This window comes from Camelus bactrianus, chromosome 10 (assembly GCF_048773025.1).
Source record: "Camelus bactrianus isolate YW-2024 breed Bactrian camel chromosome 10, ASM4877302v1, whole genome shotgun sequence".
In the NCBI taxonomy this organism is placed as follows: Eukaryota; Metazoa; Chordata; class Mammalia; order Artiodactyla; family Camelidae; genus Camelus; species Camelus bactrianus.
In genome coordinates, this window is record NC_133548.1 from 45,327,909 (window position 1) to 45,344,556 (window position 16,648).

General features: G+C 40.8%; 3 protein-coding genes across 3 annotated transcripts; 1 reads left to right on the plus strand and 2 right to left on the minus strand.

The window, feature by feature from the left end:
- The first annotated feature begins 3,857 nt into the window (after positions 1-3,857).
- On the plus strand, positions 3,858-4,808 carry LOC141578971 (olfactory receptor 51I2-like). The gene has a single exon (XM_074373067.1). It carries the CDS (start codon positions 3,858-3,860, stop codon positions 4,806-4,808), a length of 951 nt encoding a protein of 316 aa, XP_074229168.1.
- Positions 4,809-9,173: 4,365 nt separating this feature from the next.
- Positions 9,174-10,127, minus strand: LOC105061865 (olfactory receptor 51Q1). The gene has a single exon (XM_010946000.3). It carries the CDS (start codon positions 10,125-10,127, stop codon positions 9,174-9,176), a length of 954 nt encoding a protein of 317 aa, XP_010944302.3.
- Positions 10,128-14,473: 4,346 nt separating this feature from the next.
- On the minus strand, positions 14,474-15,427 carry LOC105061851 (olfactory receptor 51J1). Its single transcript, XM_010945986.3, has one exon. The coding sequence runs from the start codon at positions 15,425-15,427 to the stop codon at positions 14,474-14,476; it is 954 nt and encodes a 317-aa protein (XP_010944288.3).
- Positions 15,428-16,648: the final 1,221 nt, after the last annotated feature.

Genomic DNA, 16,648 nt, shown 5'->3' on the forward strand with positions numbered 1-16,648 from the left:
TATTTCCCTTTATTCCACCTCCAATGGCACAGCGAGAGTCATGTTGCTCTGTGGCTTCTCAGAGCCCCCTTCCCCTCACCAGGAACTGCTGCTCAGTCTGAGACACCATATCGGTCCCTTTCTTTTCCCATAATTCTATGACCTTATTCACAACGTTGTTTTCTGCATTCTCCTGAATTTCATTCTCTTTTTCCTAACTCATCAATTTTAACCCAACCAGTTCTACAATCAGGGAAAGCAGAGCATTTTTCAAACTGCTTCTCTAAGACAGTTCAAAGTTTTATATGGTGAAAGGAAAATTTTCTCTATGTCCGGCTTCTGTTTTCATCCCCTACCCACAGGAAAAGAAGAGAGCTCTCCCAGTATTCTTTTCCTTGATACACACTTACTCTATATGAAACCGAAGAAAAGAGGAGGTAAGATGTGCTATTTAATGGGAAGACTAGGTATTTGGGAAAATAAACAATTTGGAATGCCTAAGACTGAAAACTGCAGCAGATCTTCTGACAGGCGTAATTATCAAGTGTGGTACAATCACATTAAAAGAAAGTCACTTTCTTCTTTTTATTTGAATCTCCCCCGTAGATAGGATCTATTCTCTACAGATCAGGTTCCAAGTTGAAACAATACTAATGTTATGAAATCATGAAGCCAACAGATGGCAAAGCTAGGACTCAAACCCACGTCTGTGTGAGTTTGGACCCCATGCCCTTTCAATACCCTGCGATGTCTCTCCTGGAAGAGACCTCAGTCCTACGGAACTTGGTAGAGAGTTGGGTGGGAGATGGTGGGACTGGAGCTGAGCAGGGAACAGCAGTGGTAAGTCAGTAAGGCAGCCGTGGTCATATATTCTATTGGTTAAATCCTGGGACGGCTTTACATTTCAAGTTCTGTTCTCCTGGCTCTGAGTTCTGAATTTTGCCCATTGGGCCTAAACTTGAGGTTCTGCCTGGAATATGAGTTTTCAGCCCAGAATTCAGGGATCTAAGCGGGGTCTGGGCTCGGAGCTCTGACTCTGAGCCTGGATAATTGATGTGGGAGGGCTGTTGCTATGGAGCTTGGGGGAATCTGTCTCCATCCTCCTCTTCATCACAAGGAAGGAGCTGGAATTTTATTTTCTCTGAGAAGAGAGGAAAGTACTTCCAGGGGGAGTATTTTTTGTTTTCTTTTGTTCCCAGGGTGAGATCTAATCCCCCTCCTTTCCCCGTCGTCAGCACAGCATCACACGCAGGAAAACCAGGACCCCAGAGGCCCTGGCCCCTGGGAACTCTCATTCAGAGACATAAAGCCCGCCCGTCTCTTGGCTAGTGCCTGCCTGAGGCCCATTCTGGAGCCACTGTGAGCTCTGGCTTCTGTCTGTCAACTCAACTCTCACTTCACAGAACTCTTTCAGGCGGGTGTGAATCTATTTGCGTCCCCGGGTATGTGCGCAAGAAATGTGTTTCTGTGTCAGTTCTCTCTGCTCCGCTGTGTGGTTCCCTCAGTCTCTCTCAGGTCTCTGGATCTTTGAGTGAGTCTCTGTCCACGCGTGTGTGTGAGTTTGTATATTTGCTATGATTTGTTTGGCCTATGATGGAGGTGGAGATGTCTTTAAAAAAGGAAAAAATTCTCAAAATCTGATTTTTTGTGTCTGTTTTCTTAAAAAGAAATAATATACATCCTGATGCCCTGTGTCCTCCCAGACACTTTCAGATAGAGCTGCCGACACTGCTCCGCAGGGAAAGACACGTGCTAGTCACATGACGGGATTGACGTCTTGCCTCTGTTCTATTTCACACAGGTCCAAAGTCATGATATTCTCAGGGTCACAGACTAAGAGAGATTTTTGACCTTCTGGAACATCCTGCCCAAGGGCAGGAGAGTTGAAAGGGACCTTAATCCCAGTTCAGCAGATGCTGGGATTCTCCCTCCAGCATTCCCATCAAAGGTCATTCAGCTGTTGCAGTTGTGGCTTGAATATCTTCACTGAACAGAAATTTATTACTTCATCATGTAGCTTTGACTCTCAGAGAAAGAATCTTCCTTACCTGTGCCCTAGACCATCCCCTGTCATCTCTGTTGTGGGCACACAACATGGTGACAGTGACACGGAGGTTGGTGTCGACTAAAATAAATGTGTACCCTGAAAGTTGAGAGTTATGTTTTATTTGGCGGGAGGACTCGAGCCGGGATGACAGCCTCTCAGATGGCTCTGAGGGACTGCTCCGAAGAGGTAGGGGAGGGGCTAGGACATGTAGGACAAAGACCAGGTAGTTGGAACAATAAAAGATCACTTGTTATCTAGAGAAAACCAGGCATCTCAAGTTAAAGAATTTGGTGCTTTTCTATGTGAGAAAGCAAACATTTGGACTCATTGAATTCATTCCTTTGACAAGCACCTAGCTATCTAGGGCCAGTATCCTGTCCTTTCTTATTCTGAGTCCCCTCAGAGGGCACCATTGGAGCGGCTGCAGAGGCCAGGCTGCAGGCTTGTCTTCACTGGGGGGTGGCGGCAGCCGCTGATGACCTGACACCTGACGGCTTCAGCATTCTTTGTGTACTGATATGGTTTGCAGTGCTTTTCGTTCACATTGGTAAAGAACTACCAGAGACTGAGAAAAGTTTAGGAAAGTTTAATAGACACGTTGCTACAGGCAACAGTGGGCCACACAGGTGACAGCTGCCTGCATGAGGGCCCAGGATGGGCGTGCAGGGTCTTTTATTGGGGGGAGGGGGCTGTGCACACAAGGAGTAGGGGCTACCTGATCAGTTTGTGCACAGGCACCTGATTGGTTGTAAGATCTGTCAGGGATTTCTCTGAACAATAGGTTTTCTGACTTTGATAAGGGCAGAATGTGAGGCCAGTGCCCTAGGCTGTTGTGGGGCTATCTCCAGGGGTGATGAGTTTTGTTAGGGAAAACACACATCAAGAGAAGATGTTTTATATCTTGCAGAAATGCAGGTATGCGAAGGGTCCTGCAGTGGAGAGTTGGGGTTAAGGTGTCAAAGGCTACAAGCACACAGGCACACGGAGAGCCCAGGGGTGGGGGTTTTATGACACCAGAGAGGGCCAGCTGTCAATCTCCACCCGTCACCCACTTCCTCTTACAGCCATCCCCACCCATCTCTGCTGCAGTCTCCTCTTCTCAAAACAAAACATCACTGGTTCCTTCAATGCTCTTTCTAGGACTTGGTTCTCCTTGCCTTTGAGTGCTTCCCAATTGGTTTAACTCTGATCTAGAACGTGGAACCCATACGCCGCTCAGAATGGGCCTCAGGCAGGCACTTTCTGAATGTACTTCAGTTATAGCCCTGAGCAGTGTGTTCATGGTTTCATTAATTCATGAATTCTTGAGCATGTCTTTGTGCTAGAATCAAGAAGTGGTGGGGAGGCAAGAATGAATGAGGCAAGCGTTTAACCCTAAAAGAGCCCGAACTATGACTGGGGGAACAGGGGTAAAAGTACTTCCCCAAAAATAAAAAGTATGTATAAAATATTACAAGTCATGGATGAAATTTTATTATTTCTGCTTAAACAGTGATAGGAAAAGCTGCAGATAAAAATAAAGGTTTTGAATATGAATGATAGTAAGAATTCAAAAGCAAGAAAGAGAAAGAAAATAAAAGTAAGAAAAAAAGAAAACATTGAACTGTAGATGCACATTTTAGAACATATTATCTTCTGAAGAAAATATTCTTGCTCACGATGCCTAAAGCCCTGACTATCCATGGGACATCCTGACAGGAGGACTTGAAGTAAGTGAATTAAGTCAGTTTCTTTGAGTAGCTAAATAAATTTAAGGTAGGTGAGAGCTAACTTTTGTTTTTGTTTTTGTTTCCCAAATGTCAGGTGAAGACTGATCTCTGCTGTTGGTGACATGAAAGCTGAGAGCAATGAAAGTCTTGACCTCTTATCTGTCTTCCTGACTGGCATTCCAGGATTGGAAGCCCAACACGGCTGCCTCTCCATCCCCTTCTTCACCACGTACACGGTGGCCATTGTGGGCAACAGCCTAATCATGGCAGCAGTGCAGGCAGACCCTGCCTTACATGAGCCCATGTACTTGTTTCTCTCCATGTTGGCTGTCACTGAGGTGGGTGTCTCTGTGTCTACACTGCCCACTGTCATGGGCATTCTTTGGTTTGATACCCGCCAGATTGACTTTGATGGCTGCCTGGCCCAGATGTTCTTCATTCACACCTTCTCTTGCATGGAGTCAGGGGTCCTACTGGCCATGAGCTACGATCGCTTTGTAGCCATCTACAACCCACTGCGATATACAGCCATCCTGACCCTGCCCCGTATCATCTCCATGGGTCTGGGCATCACTGTGAAGAGTGTGACTCTCATGGCTCCCCTTTCAATCCTTTTGAGGCAACTGCCCTATTGCCACACTAACGTCCTCTCCCACTCTTACTGCCTCCACTCAGACCTGATCCAGCTGCCTTGTGCTGATACTAAGCTCAATAGCATCCTGGGTTTGGCCATTGTCTTGGCCACTTTTGGGCTGGACTCACTGCTCATTGTGATTTCTTATATGCTGATTCTTTACACAGTGCTGGGCATTGCTTCTGGGGAGGGACGACGGAAGGCCCTCAATACGTGTGTGTCACACATCGGTGCGGTGCTTGTGTACTATGTGCCTATGATTGGTGTGTCTGTGATGCATCGTGCTACCAAGCATGCCTCACCTCTGGTCCACACACTCATGTCTAGCATCTACCTCTTTGTGCCCCCTGTACTCAACCCCATCATCTACAGCGTCAAGACCAAGCCAATCCGACAGGGAATTGCCACCTTGTTTTCCTGTAAGAGAGAATTACTCTGAATCATTCCCAGGGAGCAGGGACTTTGAGTTAGTCCATAAACTCTGATGGTATTTCTTCTGTGGGCAAAGTGGATTCAAAGTGTTGCCTACAGGCTTGAATCTGGATCACAAGACTTATCTTAACCCCTCCCCATCTCACACCTCATCAATGTATGTGTGTCTCTGTTTGTGCCCATGTGCATGCCATCTCTGGCAGATATGATGATCTTGAGGGCAGAGATCATGAATTCCCTTTTCCTTTTCCTCTCAAAGCTCCCAGCAAAAAGCCTGGCAAATAATAAGTTAACAGTAAAGGCTTAAGACTTGATGATATTTGAGTTGAAATAAAACAAATTCTTGTTTAGAGGGGTCAGGCAGGAATTGTGTCTCCTCCAAGAAAAAGTCATCCTAGGAATATGGTTTTGAGTAAGGTAAGTACATTTTCTGGTTTGTCCCAGATAATCATGATTTACACTTATTCTTCTCAGCATCACTATTAATAGCACTCCTTTCTCCTCTCAAAAACGTCCTTGTTTAAACAGTAAATTAATGCTAAACCTATTCATGAAGCAACCTCCTTCCTCTTATGTAAGGAACCAGACTCTTTCAACAACTCACCATCTAAAAATCTCTACCCTCAGAGTTTATGTACTGGGAGATTCTGAGGATGAGGAATAGCTGAATAGATGGTGTCAGCTTAGGTGTCTAGTAAAATATGGCAAAGCCAGGTTTCAGATCCTAAGAATCCCAGGAAAAGCTCTGAATTCTGCTTTAGCAGAAACTTGGGTCCTATTTTTCTTAAGTCATTGTGGCTGGAAATACTTGTTCCCCTCTCCTCCCATCCTTCAGCCTTCAGCCAGCTCACCACGCCATGCAGCAGGTATATTTTTACCTGTCCCTTCACCCCACCCCTTCTCTAGCTCTGTCAGCCTAGCTCTAGTGGGCACCGCTTGCTTCTGCCCGTGGCTGTCTGTGGTATCCCGGAAACCTTTGGTCAAATGGGAGAGTGTCCCCACACCTCCTAAACAACACAGGTCTGTGTAGGGTGGATTGATAAGGCCGTGCTGGTCGATCAGTAACTGGTCTCAGATTTTAGCCTCTCTCACTTCAGGGCCTCCAGTTACAATGGGAGTGTTTTCCTCACCATGTGCTATTCTTCCAGACCTCATCTAGCACATCAGGGTCACCTTTACACAGGGAAATTTTTTAAGTACTCAATCTGTTTAGGATAGTGATTGCTAAATTTTTGTGTATGCTATAAAACAGTTAATGAAAGAAAAAATAAACTATGTATCTTTTTATGCATTTTCAGATTGACATCAAAATTTTATCATAAATTTACATAGTCGTTGAGCATGCATTTTGGTATATAGTATAAATATAGTGAGTTTAAAATAAATTGTTATATCACATTTAAAAATAACTAATGGAAACTAAATATGATATTTTGATACTTGACATCATGGATTTAAAAATGCATGAACACATTCTTAAACATTCACATATTTTTATATCAATCCCTTTTCTCCTTGAATCCAAATTTTTATTTTATCCCCACCAAAGAGTTTTTTGATCATGTAATATATTTTTCTGTTTGAAACAATTTTAATGATCACTCTGTCATAATACTTTTCAAAAAATGTATATAAATGTGTTTAAATTTGATGTTTAATAATTGATGACACATAGAGCATTATTTTTAAAATGTATTCTGCATTGAGTTATTTTCCTTTTTTTTTTGCATTGAGTTATTTCTCTAATGCTTATTAGTACATAATTAATCAAAACAACATAAGCATGACACAAATATTGATATATTCAAAGTAAAATTTGATTGGCAATTCATCTCTTAATGAGCTGCATGAGCTTTTTTTTCTTGGAGCTGAAAATGAATATTATTTATTAATAGAATGAGACATAGTTCAGCAGCAATTCTGTTCCTATTGACTTTCTCCCTATTCCATAATTGCTAATGCTGATATGTTTAATAACATAAATAGGATGATGATATGGGTACTGTTTTATCATTGCCCACTGCCATTTTTAATGCCTTTGGAATTAAAAAATAAAAAATAATATGACTATATACTTCAATTAAAAAATAATAATATGATGATGATCTGTTTGGAACAATTATTTGAATGACCAATAAATCCATTGGATTCCTCTTTACTTTTGTTGAAAGCAATGAAATTGATACCATTTGTCTTACACTAGAACATGTTACCTAGTCATTGGCATCATTTACTTCATCAAAATCTACGCCAATATTTCCCATGGTCCCTTTGGTATCTCAGAAATGTTTATCCTTTGAGGGTATATCATGGAAAGAGGCAATGGCTTTAGGAACTATGAATATTCATTTGCTTTTTTTCCTTTTTTAAAATTAAATTTTATTTATTTTTTGGTTTAGTGAGAGAATGGGACTGTAAAAAGGAAGAAAAACGGTGTAACAAGAGACACAGTCAGACCAGATTCATTCTTATACAGCAATTTAAGCAAAGAAACTATATGGGCATTGAATATCTAAAAATTTATTCCTTTAAAAGTATTTGTGCTCAAGCACTTCCAAAAATATTCTCTCATTTCTCTAGGACTGCATGTAATTAATTTATAGACCACTAAATTAGATGTTCACCAATGACAACTTCTATAAAGCCAAAGTGACTTTCCTAGACAAAATCTGGTCGAATTTCACAGTCAAATATCAGAGAAGATGATTTCTTCTGGACTGGTGCCCCAGGGACTTGGACTTACACATAAATATGCACTTCTGTCACTGAAAAGTGACCAATCATTTTCTTCATTTATTCAAGTAATATTTTGAACTTTGGGGTGCATGTATCTTTTCATGTATCTTTTAGAGTTTCCTCAAGGATGGACCTGGAGATCATCATACTAAGTGAAGTAAGCCAGAAAGAGAAAGAATAATACCATACGATATCACTCACACATAGAATATTAAAAAAAAAAAAAACCAAACCCACAAATGAACTTATTTGGAGAACAGAGACAGACTCAAATAGAAAACAAATTTATGGTTACTATGGTAGAAAAAGGTGGAGGTAGAGGGATAAACTGGGAGTTAGGGATTGGCTGATACAAACTAGTATATAATAGATGAACAACAAGGTTCTACTGTATAGTACAGGGAACTATATTTGAAGCCTTGTAATAGCCTATGATTAAAAAAATACAAAAAGGAATATATATATATATATATATATATATATATATATATATAAAAAATTGAATCACTATGTTGTACACCAGAAATTAACACGTTGTAAATCGACTATACTTCAATTAAAAAAAATCTACATTGATTCTGATATAGGCCACCTGTACTATGAGTTCAATAATCAGAAATTGTAACCAAAATGATGGCTTCCTTTCAAACTGGTATTTCTTAGAGAACCTACCTGGTTTCCACAAAATAATCTTTATGATCATTAAGGCCATATCCCATCTATCAGAACCTTTTCTAGTACAAAATCCATGATTCCAAAGGGAACTGGCTAAGAATCTGAACCACATTAATAGCATTAAGGTTAAAAAGAAAAAAAAACAAAAACAAAAACACAGCCTGTTGTGGTCAGAAAAATGAGTTCCTGTTCCCACAAATGTTATCAGTAGATCCTTGAAGTTTTAGTTCTAAATACTAGGGGTCTCTGGCAAGGCAGGAGGCTTAATCTAGCTATGGGGGCTCTTACTGTCTCACCCCAGTCTTTAGCCTCTTTGCATGTGTTCATCTGGTCTGCTGAACTCACGCTGGGCGTTGATTAGGCAATCTGAGCTGAAAAGCTGTTGATCTCAGCTGGATAGTTCAGAAACTTGATCTGTATCCATCTTCCCTCAGATAATTCTACTCTTTTTCAAGAGACAGAGAACACACATACCCACTGTATGAGCCCGAGAAATGGAGTTTACCTGAAGGTCTCAGTGGAGCTGCCTAGGAGAATGGCTGGTGGGGGCAACAACTAAGGGTTTCATTCATCTCATCTCATTTCATTTCATTTCATTTCATTTCATTTCATTTCATTTCATTTCATTTCATTTCACTTCATTATTTAACCAAACCCATGAGAGAGAAAAGTATCTAGAAAGGAAGAAAAAATTTAAACAAACTTTTACTCAGTCAATGATGCTTATCTCACTGGTTGGTAAATGTGCATGAATTTAATCAACTTGGACCCACAACTCTTTTGGATAGAATATTTGCTGCAGGCACCTCCCCAACAAAAATATAAAAAAGCCTAGTTCATGTCAAACTGTGCTAAAAGTGTAATGGGATTTTATTTTTCAGTCTGCGTTTCCCAAATCTGACTACACTACCCCTATAAAACTATGCTAATGATTTCTGAGTAATTTAATAAATTCATTCCTTTATCTTAAATGCTTGTTTCTTTGGGAAAAGAGGCGGATCATTCCCTGGCGGATCTGCTTGGTCTTTACACTGTAAATGATGGGGTTCATCACAGGAGGCGCCAACACGTAGATATTGGCCACGATAACATGAACCAGTGGAGAAGCCTGCTTGGCAAAGCGGTGGGTCATTGACACCCCAACCATGGGCACGTAGAGCAACAGAACAGCCAGAATATGGGACAGACAGTTGTTGAGGGCCCTGAGTCTGGCAGTCCAGGTGGCTGAGCCCAAGATACTTTTCAGGATGAGTGTGTAGGAGAGCACAATGAGCAGAGGGTCCATCACAATAATGAGCAAAACCAGAGCAAACCCATACCAGCTGTTGACTCGGATGTCAGCACAGACCAGACGAATCATATCCTGGTGGAGGCAGTAGGAGTGAGACAGGAGGTGGGAGCGGCAGAAGGGCAGGCGCTTGAGCAGGAGAAGGGAGGGGAGAACAGCCAGAACACAGCGACAGAGGATGGCAACCCCAATCCTGCCAATGACTTCACTGGTGAGGATGGTGGCATAGTGGAGAGGGTGGCAGATGGCCACATAGCGGTCAAAGGACATGGCCAGCAGCACGGAAGACTCCATGAAAGAGAATCCATGGAGGAAGAAGAACTGGGCAAAACAGCCCTCAAAATTGATCTGACGGATGTCAAACCAGAGGAGCTGCATGACTGTGGGCAGGGTGGTGAGGGTGAGACCCAGGTCAGTCAGGGCCAGCATGGAGAGAAACAGGTACATGGGCTGGTGGAGGGAGGGCTCTGTGCCGATGACAGCGAGAATGGTGGTGTTGCCCATGATGGAGATGATGTAGAGGCAGCAGAAGGGGATGGAGATCCAGACATGGGAGGCCTCAAATCCAGGGATGCCCGTGAGGATGAAGTAGAAGGGGTCTTGGGTGGTGTTAGTCACATTGGACATGACAGATGAAGAAAAAACCAGAATCTGTGTGTTCCATGATAAGATTTCCATCAGTGTGCTGCTGCCACAGAGACATCTACTCAATTTGCCTCTAACTTAAGGTCTTAAATATGTGTCTAGGATTGCTTTTCTAACATCACAGAAGAATACAGCAGTCAGACCACTAACAACAGAGCTGTGGCTCTTTCTGCCACACATTTTCATTTAAAATGACCTTATTTTTTCAACTTTCATATCTGACACTATGCACTAAAATTTAGCTTTACGCATCATGCATTCCTTGTAACACACTTCCCAGCAGCTCGTGTATATATGTATATGTACATATAAACCTTCACAGGTGCAATTTCTAACTGAAACTCCAAACAACTTTCTAGTAACCAAATCCAGATACAATTCAGTTAATCTTTTGCTCAACATACAGACAAATAAGATTCTACTCACTGCTTCCTTGTAACCCACTGAATGGAACGATTACTGAGAAAGTGAAGGGTGGCTATGTCCAGGTGTCTTGTTTGAGCATTCTGTGATTGCAGTGGCAGCTGCTTTTATTTGGAGCATTAGAGTAGGCGGAGACTAAGAGAAAGATCACCGGTATGGTTTGTGGTTGCTGAGTTTGATGTTCATAGGAGCTATCCAATAGAAGTGACAATTAGGCAGATGACCAAAAGGCTCAAGAAACAGAGATGTCTACAAGGAGTTTGGGGAGCCTTTGGCACATTGGTAGGAGCTGAAAACCTAGAAGTTGATGTGATAATTTGGCTAGAGTGTAGGGTGAGAAAGGAAGGGGGTTGAGGAAAGGTCTATTAAAAGTGAAAAATTTATCAGCAGTGCAGATGTAAAAGAAACAGCAAAATAAACTGTGAAGGTCTGCTCATAGAAGTAGGTAGAAAACAAGGAAAATGGGAGTCAGAGGATAAGAAGGTAAAGGGTGTGGTTATGACACTAGTGCTTCTTAGATACTCAGTAAAACACACAATCCTAAAAAGCACCCACTCAATTTAGGGATGTAAATGCCAGTAGTAACTTTTTGGAAAGACATTTCAATAGAGTGATGGGACAAGAAGCCAAATTGAAGTGGTCTGAGAAGCGGGTTAATATGAAGGACTGGAGACAGCTTCTGCAGACAAAGGGGAAGCTATCCTGCCCCCTAGGGGACAAGTGGAGACTTTTATTCTTTAAATGAATGAATATAACTTGAGTAAATGAATGGTAACCAATTTTGGGGGTGTACTGAGAAGGAAAGCTGTGAATCTCCTTGTGAAAAAATACACAAAGTATTTAATGGGTTCCTAGGATTAATGGAGTCCACTCATACTCCCCCAAAGTGGCCAAAAATGCCAAACTAAGAATCCCTGAAAAATTATTAAACTCAAGAATTTAGAAAATAATATAAAATAAAATTAGGAGAAATGGGAAAATGATGACGAAGAAAATAAAATTTTTTTCAGTTAGAAAAAGTTTTTAAAGATAAATATTCAAAAATGATGTCTTTGAATGGATCAATGTAATCTGAAACCCTCTAGCAAATCTGATCAAGAAAGAGAAATATAGGCAAACATTTAGAAATTAAATAGAATGAAAGAAGCAAAACTGTAGAGAAATTGCAGAGGCCAATGGGAGGACTCAAATGAAATAATAAATAATAGGAATCAGAGTGTCCTCCAGGACTTAAGCAATAAACCAAAAGACGCGGCCAGAGCAGTTTTTTTTTTTTAAACTTAGCACTGAATGTTAATGGACTTGCTCAATATAGCTGAGGTATTAGAAACTTCTAAAATATTCCAAATAAAGAGCATGCTAGTCAGAGAGGTGTTTGGCCATTTGTAGAAGCATAAAGGAAAGAACATTTCAGACACAAATGGCGGTGTTACCTATTCAAGCACTCCTGGAGATGTCCAGACCCACCTGTGTGCTTTCCTGTTCCTTCAGTGCTCTCTGCGGTTTCTATTCTCTGCTCTGTGGCTGAATGTGGTTTTATGCTCCTGAAGCTCCCAGGCTGGAATGCAGAAGGTGGATGAAGAAACCTCGGAAAAATCTTACAGGAATATGATGGTTGTGTTCTGAGATCTGAGGCCCCAGGGGGACAGAACCGGGAAAAATAACAGTAATAATAAATATAATAGCAGCTAACGTTTACTGAGCGCTCAGCAAGTACCAACAACTGAGCTAGCTGACTCGTGGAAATGTGAAGATTTTGTTGGGCGATGTAGAAAAGACATAGCCCATATTCTGGCAATTGTTTCTCAGTGATCATTGGTTCATTTCTGCTTACGACCACAAGAGAGGGACTATTATGTTACGCATTGATGTTGTCATCTTGGATGTGACCAAACTCAGTTTTGATATGGCTTAAAGATTCTTGAAGCAAATATCCCAGATCTCTTGACAGAGTCAAAAGTCAGAGAGGCAAAACGGGATATTTCTCTCCATGTCTTACAGATATTAGCCTCAACATACGTTGCATTTTCTGCTTTTTTCTTTTTTTCCTATTGAAGTATAGTTGATTTACAATGTTGTGATAATTTCTGGTATACAGCATAATATTTCAGTTATATATATATATATTCCTTTTCATATTATTTTTCACTATAGGCTATTACAAGATACCGAATATAATTCCCTGTGCTATACAGAAGGAACTTGCTGTTTATCTATTTTGTATATAGTATTGTGTATCTGCAAATCCTGAACTCCCAATATATCCTTCCACCTCTACACCCTTTCCCTCTTGGTAACCACAAGTTTGTTTTCTATGTCTGTGAGTCTGTTTCTATTTTGTAAGTAAGTTCATTTGTCTCATTTTTTAGATTCCACATATAAGTGATATCATATGGTATTTTTCTTTCTCTTTCTGGCTTGTTTCACTTAGAATGACAATCTCCAGGTCCATCCATGTTGCCGCAAATGGCATTATTTTATTCTTTATTATGGCTGAGCAGTATTCCATTGTGTATATATACCACATCTTCTTTATCCAGTCATCTGTTGATGGACATTTAGGTTGCTTCCATGTCTTGGCTGTTGTAAACAGTGCTGCTATTTTACTCCTTCCTCAGGAAGAAGTATGTAGAGATAATTGATCTAGGGTTTTATATGTGACTTTATTTAGATTGCACTTCTCTCCAGATAGTGGAAATCAGCAGCTGTTCAGGTGTTCACTGTGAACGTCTCTTGTTTTCTACCACCAAAGGTACAGTGTTTCCTGCAAATACAGCTTATCTTTGTGATTCCTTCTATATCTGGCTTACTTGGCTTTTTGGAGCTTTTTTGGCTCCAGGGAAGATCCACCTCTACACCATTCCCATGACTTCAAAAGGGACATTATGTATATAGAACAGAATATAAATTTATAAACCTTGAAAATACAGAATTTAAATAACACAATTTAGTTGGGGATGTAGTATTACACACATTTGAGAAGTAGTCTTAAATGTATGATTACTTCCTCTTCAGTAGTTAAGGCTTAAATGACATAATTTAAAATTGAAAAATAAAGTATTAAAACTAACATTATACTTATAATTATACAGATAAAATTGTCAAAATTGATAATACCTGAAGCTGAGGTTATATAAAGAGTACAGAAGAGTTCTGTATCATGTTCAATTTATATATATATATATATATATATATAAACATTTCCCTCCTAAAATGTTTTAAAAATAAGGTAGTAGGTAGTATTGGGAAGTCCAATTATTTCATTCATGTTTATAGTAAAAGATTAGTAGGTATTGTCTAAAGACAGAGAATATTAAATGTGTATCATTCTGTACGGCTCACAGGATATAGTGGATGGGAAAACAGTAACAGGAGGGAAGTTTTAAAATGTGAATTATAGAAAACATACAGATGAGTGATAACTGATTTTGCAAAGCAAGGAGATATAGACCCTAATTGACTACAGAGGAACAAATAAACAAGAAGCTAAGAGAGGCTCACTCAGAAAGTGCCATTAATTTGAAGCATTTGGAACTTAGGAAGGCAGAGTGTGTAGGAATCAGAACTGGAGATTTCATGAAAATCAATGGGAAGACAAATTAGATGCAAAATTCACTCCTTCCTACCACACAAGCAAATGATTATTTCACTCTAAAATTGTCAGATTGCATTTTATACACATTTTAATTGGGATATAATGTTCATAGATAAAAGTACCCACATTATAAAGTGAAAAGTTCAATAATTACCACTAAATAAATTAATCTTACATCCTTAATCCAGATCAAGAAAAAAGCATTACTATGTCCCAATGGTCAATCTGGGTAGGTGTTCTATATGCACTTGAAAAGAGTGTGTAATACCTATGATTTTAGAAAAAAATCTCTTCCGACTTTGTCCTTTGTCTAAACTCTGGCTCTCTTCTCTGACAGCATTCGGGCAATGCCACGATGGATTTCCTTGGTCTTAATGCTGTAGACAATTGGGTTGACAACAGGTGGGAGGAAGAGGTAAGCATTGGCCATCACTGAATGCAGCAAAGGGGACACATGACATCCAAAGCGGTGCACCATAGACAAGCTAATCATAGGCACATAGTAAGCAAGTACAGCACAGACATGTGAGCCACACGTGTTGAGTGCCTTCTTCCGTCCTTCCCCAGTGGTGATACTCAGTACAGTGTGGAGTATAAGCCCATAAGAGACCACAATGAGCAGTGAATCTAGCCCAAAAGTGGAGGTGACAATGAAGAGTCCATAGATATTGTTGATAGACTTGTCCCCACAAGGTAGATGGACAAGGTCGGGGTGGAGACAATAGGAATGGGAGAGGGCATTATGGCCACAGAAGGGCAGGTGCTGTAAAAGCATGGGCAATGGGGCCATGAGCATAATGCTTTTCAGCCCAATAATAGCTCCAGTGCCAAAGATGCGGGGCAGAGTTAGGATGGCTGTATAGCGCAGTGGGCTATAGACAGCTACAAATCGGTCGACAGACATGGCCAGCAACACAGCTGACTCCATAATGGAGAAAGAATGGATGGGGAACATCTGGAAAAGGCATGCGTCAGAACTCATCTCAGTCGTGCCAGAGAGGAAGACGCCTAGCACTGTAGGCAGGGTGGGTGCAGAGACACCAAGCTCAGCCAGGGCCAACATGGCAAGAAACAGGTACACAGGCTGGTGTAGAGCGGTGTCTGTTCTGATGACATGAAGAATGGTGCCATTCCCCAGGAAGATGATAATGTACATCAGGCAGAAGGGGATGGATAACCAGATGTGTTCTGCCTCCAGCCCTGGGATTCCAACCAGAATGAACTTTGTAGGTAAGAACTCCAAAGAACTATTTGAGTTTTTCATGTTGGAATCTCTCTCCTTAAGATCAGTGCTACCTTGAAAATTAAAAACAAACCAGTGAGATGACATTATAATGGAGAAAGATCACTGGGCATGAGGAAAGAGAAGGAGAAAACAAAGGTCACAGACTCAAGGGGCCAAAAATCTCATGCCTGAAAATTGACAGATGACCTCCATCAGGAAATCCCCAGTTTTAAGGGGGGGTTACAGTCTCCATCAGAAGGAAGTTCAAGGCTAGTAGAAAATTATTGCTGTAAATTATAGTGTATTTTGAATCTGGCAAGAGAGAAATGACTGCCCTATCTTGGTGTGAAAATGCCTGACCCTAGAAAGCTACTGGGAGACAGGCATGTGTGGACAATCTCAGTGTCAGATATGGAATAATGTCAAGAATAGATGAACAGAGGTATTATTGGTAAATATATAGATATAAGGCAAAGAGCCAGTATATAAACCACTAAAAATACCTGATAAGCAAATATGGATATACAAATAATTGAAGTCCAAAACAAGACTGAGAAATAGCAGTGACCCAGAATCTGGAGCAAGTGGCTGAAAAATTAAACTAGAAAAGAATAGAGCTCAGATCCTCACTGGCTTTGGCTATTCTGGGCTTTGAAAGGACAAGGAAGCACCTGTACAGATTATGTGTAAAGGACAGAATGAGGTAGGGACCAAGGTCGGTAGATTTGTATGTAGACTTTCAGGCTCATAAAAATATTCTGTCGTTGTGTGAATGCCATCTACAATCTCTCAATTCACAGTTCTCAGAGACAACCTACCTGCCCCACTGGGACTTCTTTCTGGCTCAGACACACCTCTGAACACACTGCAGCAACACTGGAAACCCAAACAGGCTTTAAGGAAGGTTCTCCTGGGAAGAAGAGAAAGGCAAGAGAGGGAAGGAGGAAATCACCTCTTTAAAATGGGCTTATTATAAGCTGAGCATTTTCCATGTCAGCACAGGACTAGAATTTCAGCACAACAGAATTCTGAATTGACAAGTAGGAAGGTCCTCTGAAGGTATTTTTCAACTCATTCATCCAAACACACACACACACACACACACACACACACACACCTGCTAACATATTTGCCCATGCACATACTACCAACACTTGCTGAAATCCTGTCTGAACTTCCCTGTTGTGAACTATTTATTCAGCCACTGCTGAACTTACAGGGATCTCATTGTTACATGGTGATCATTATTAAGTTCTTCTT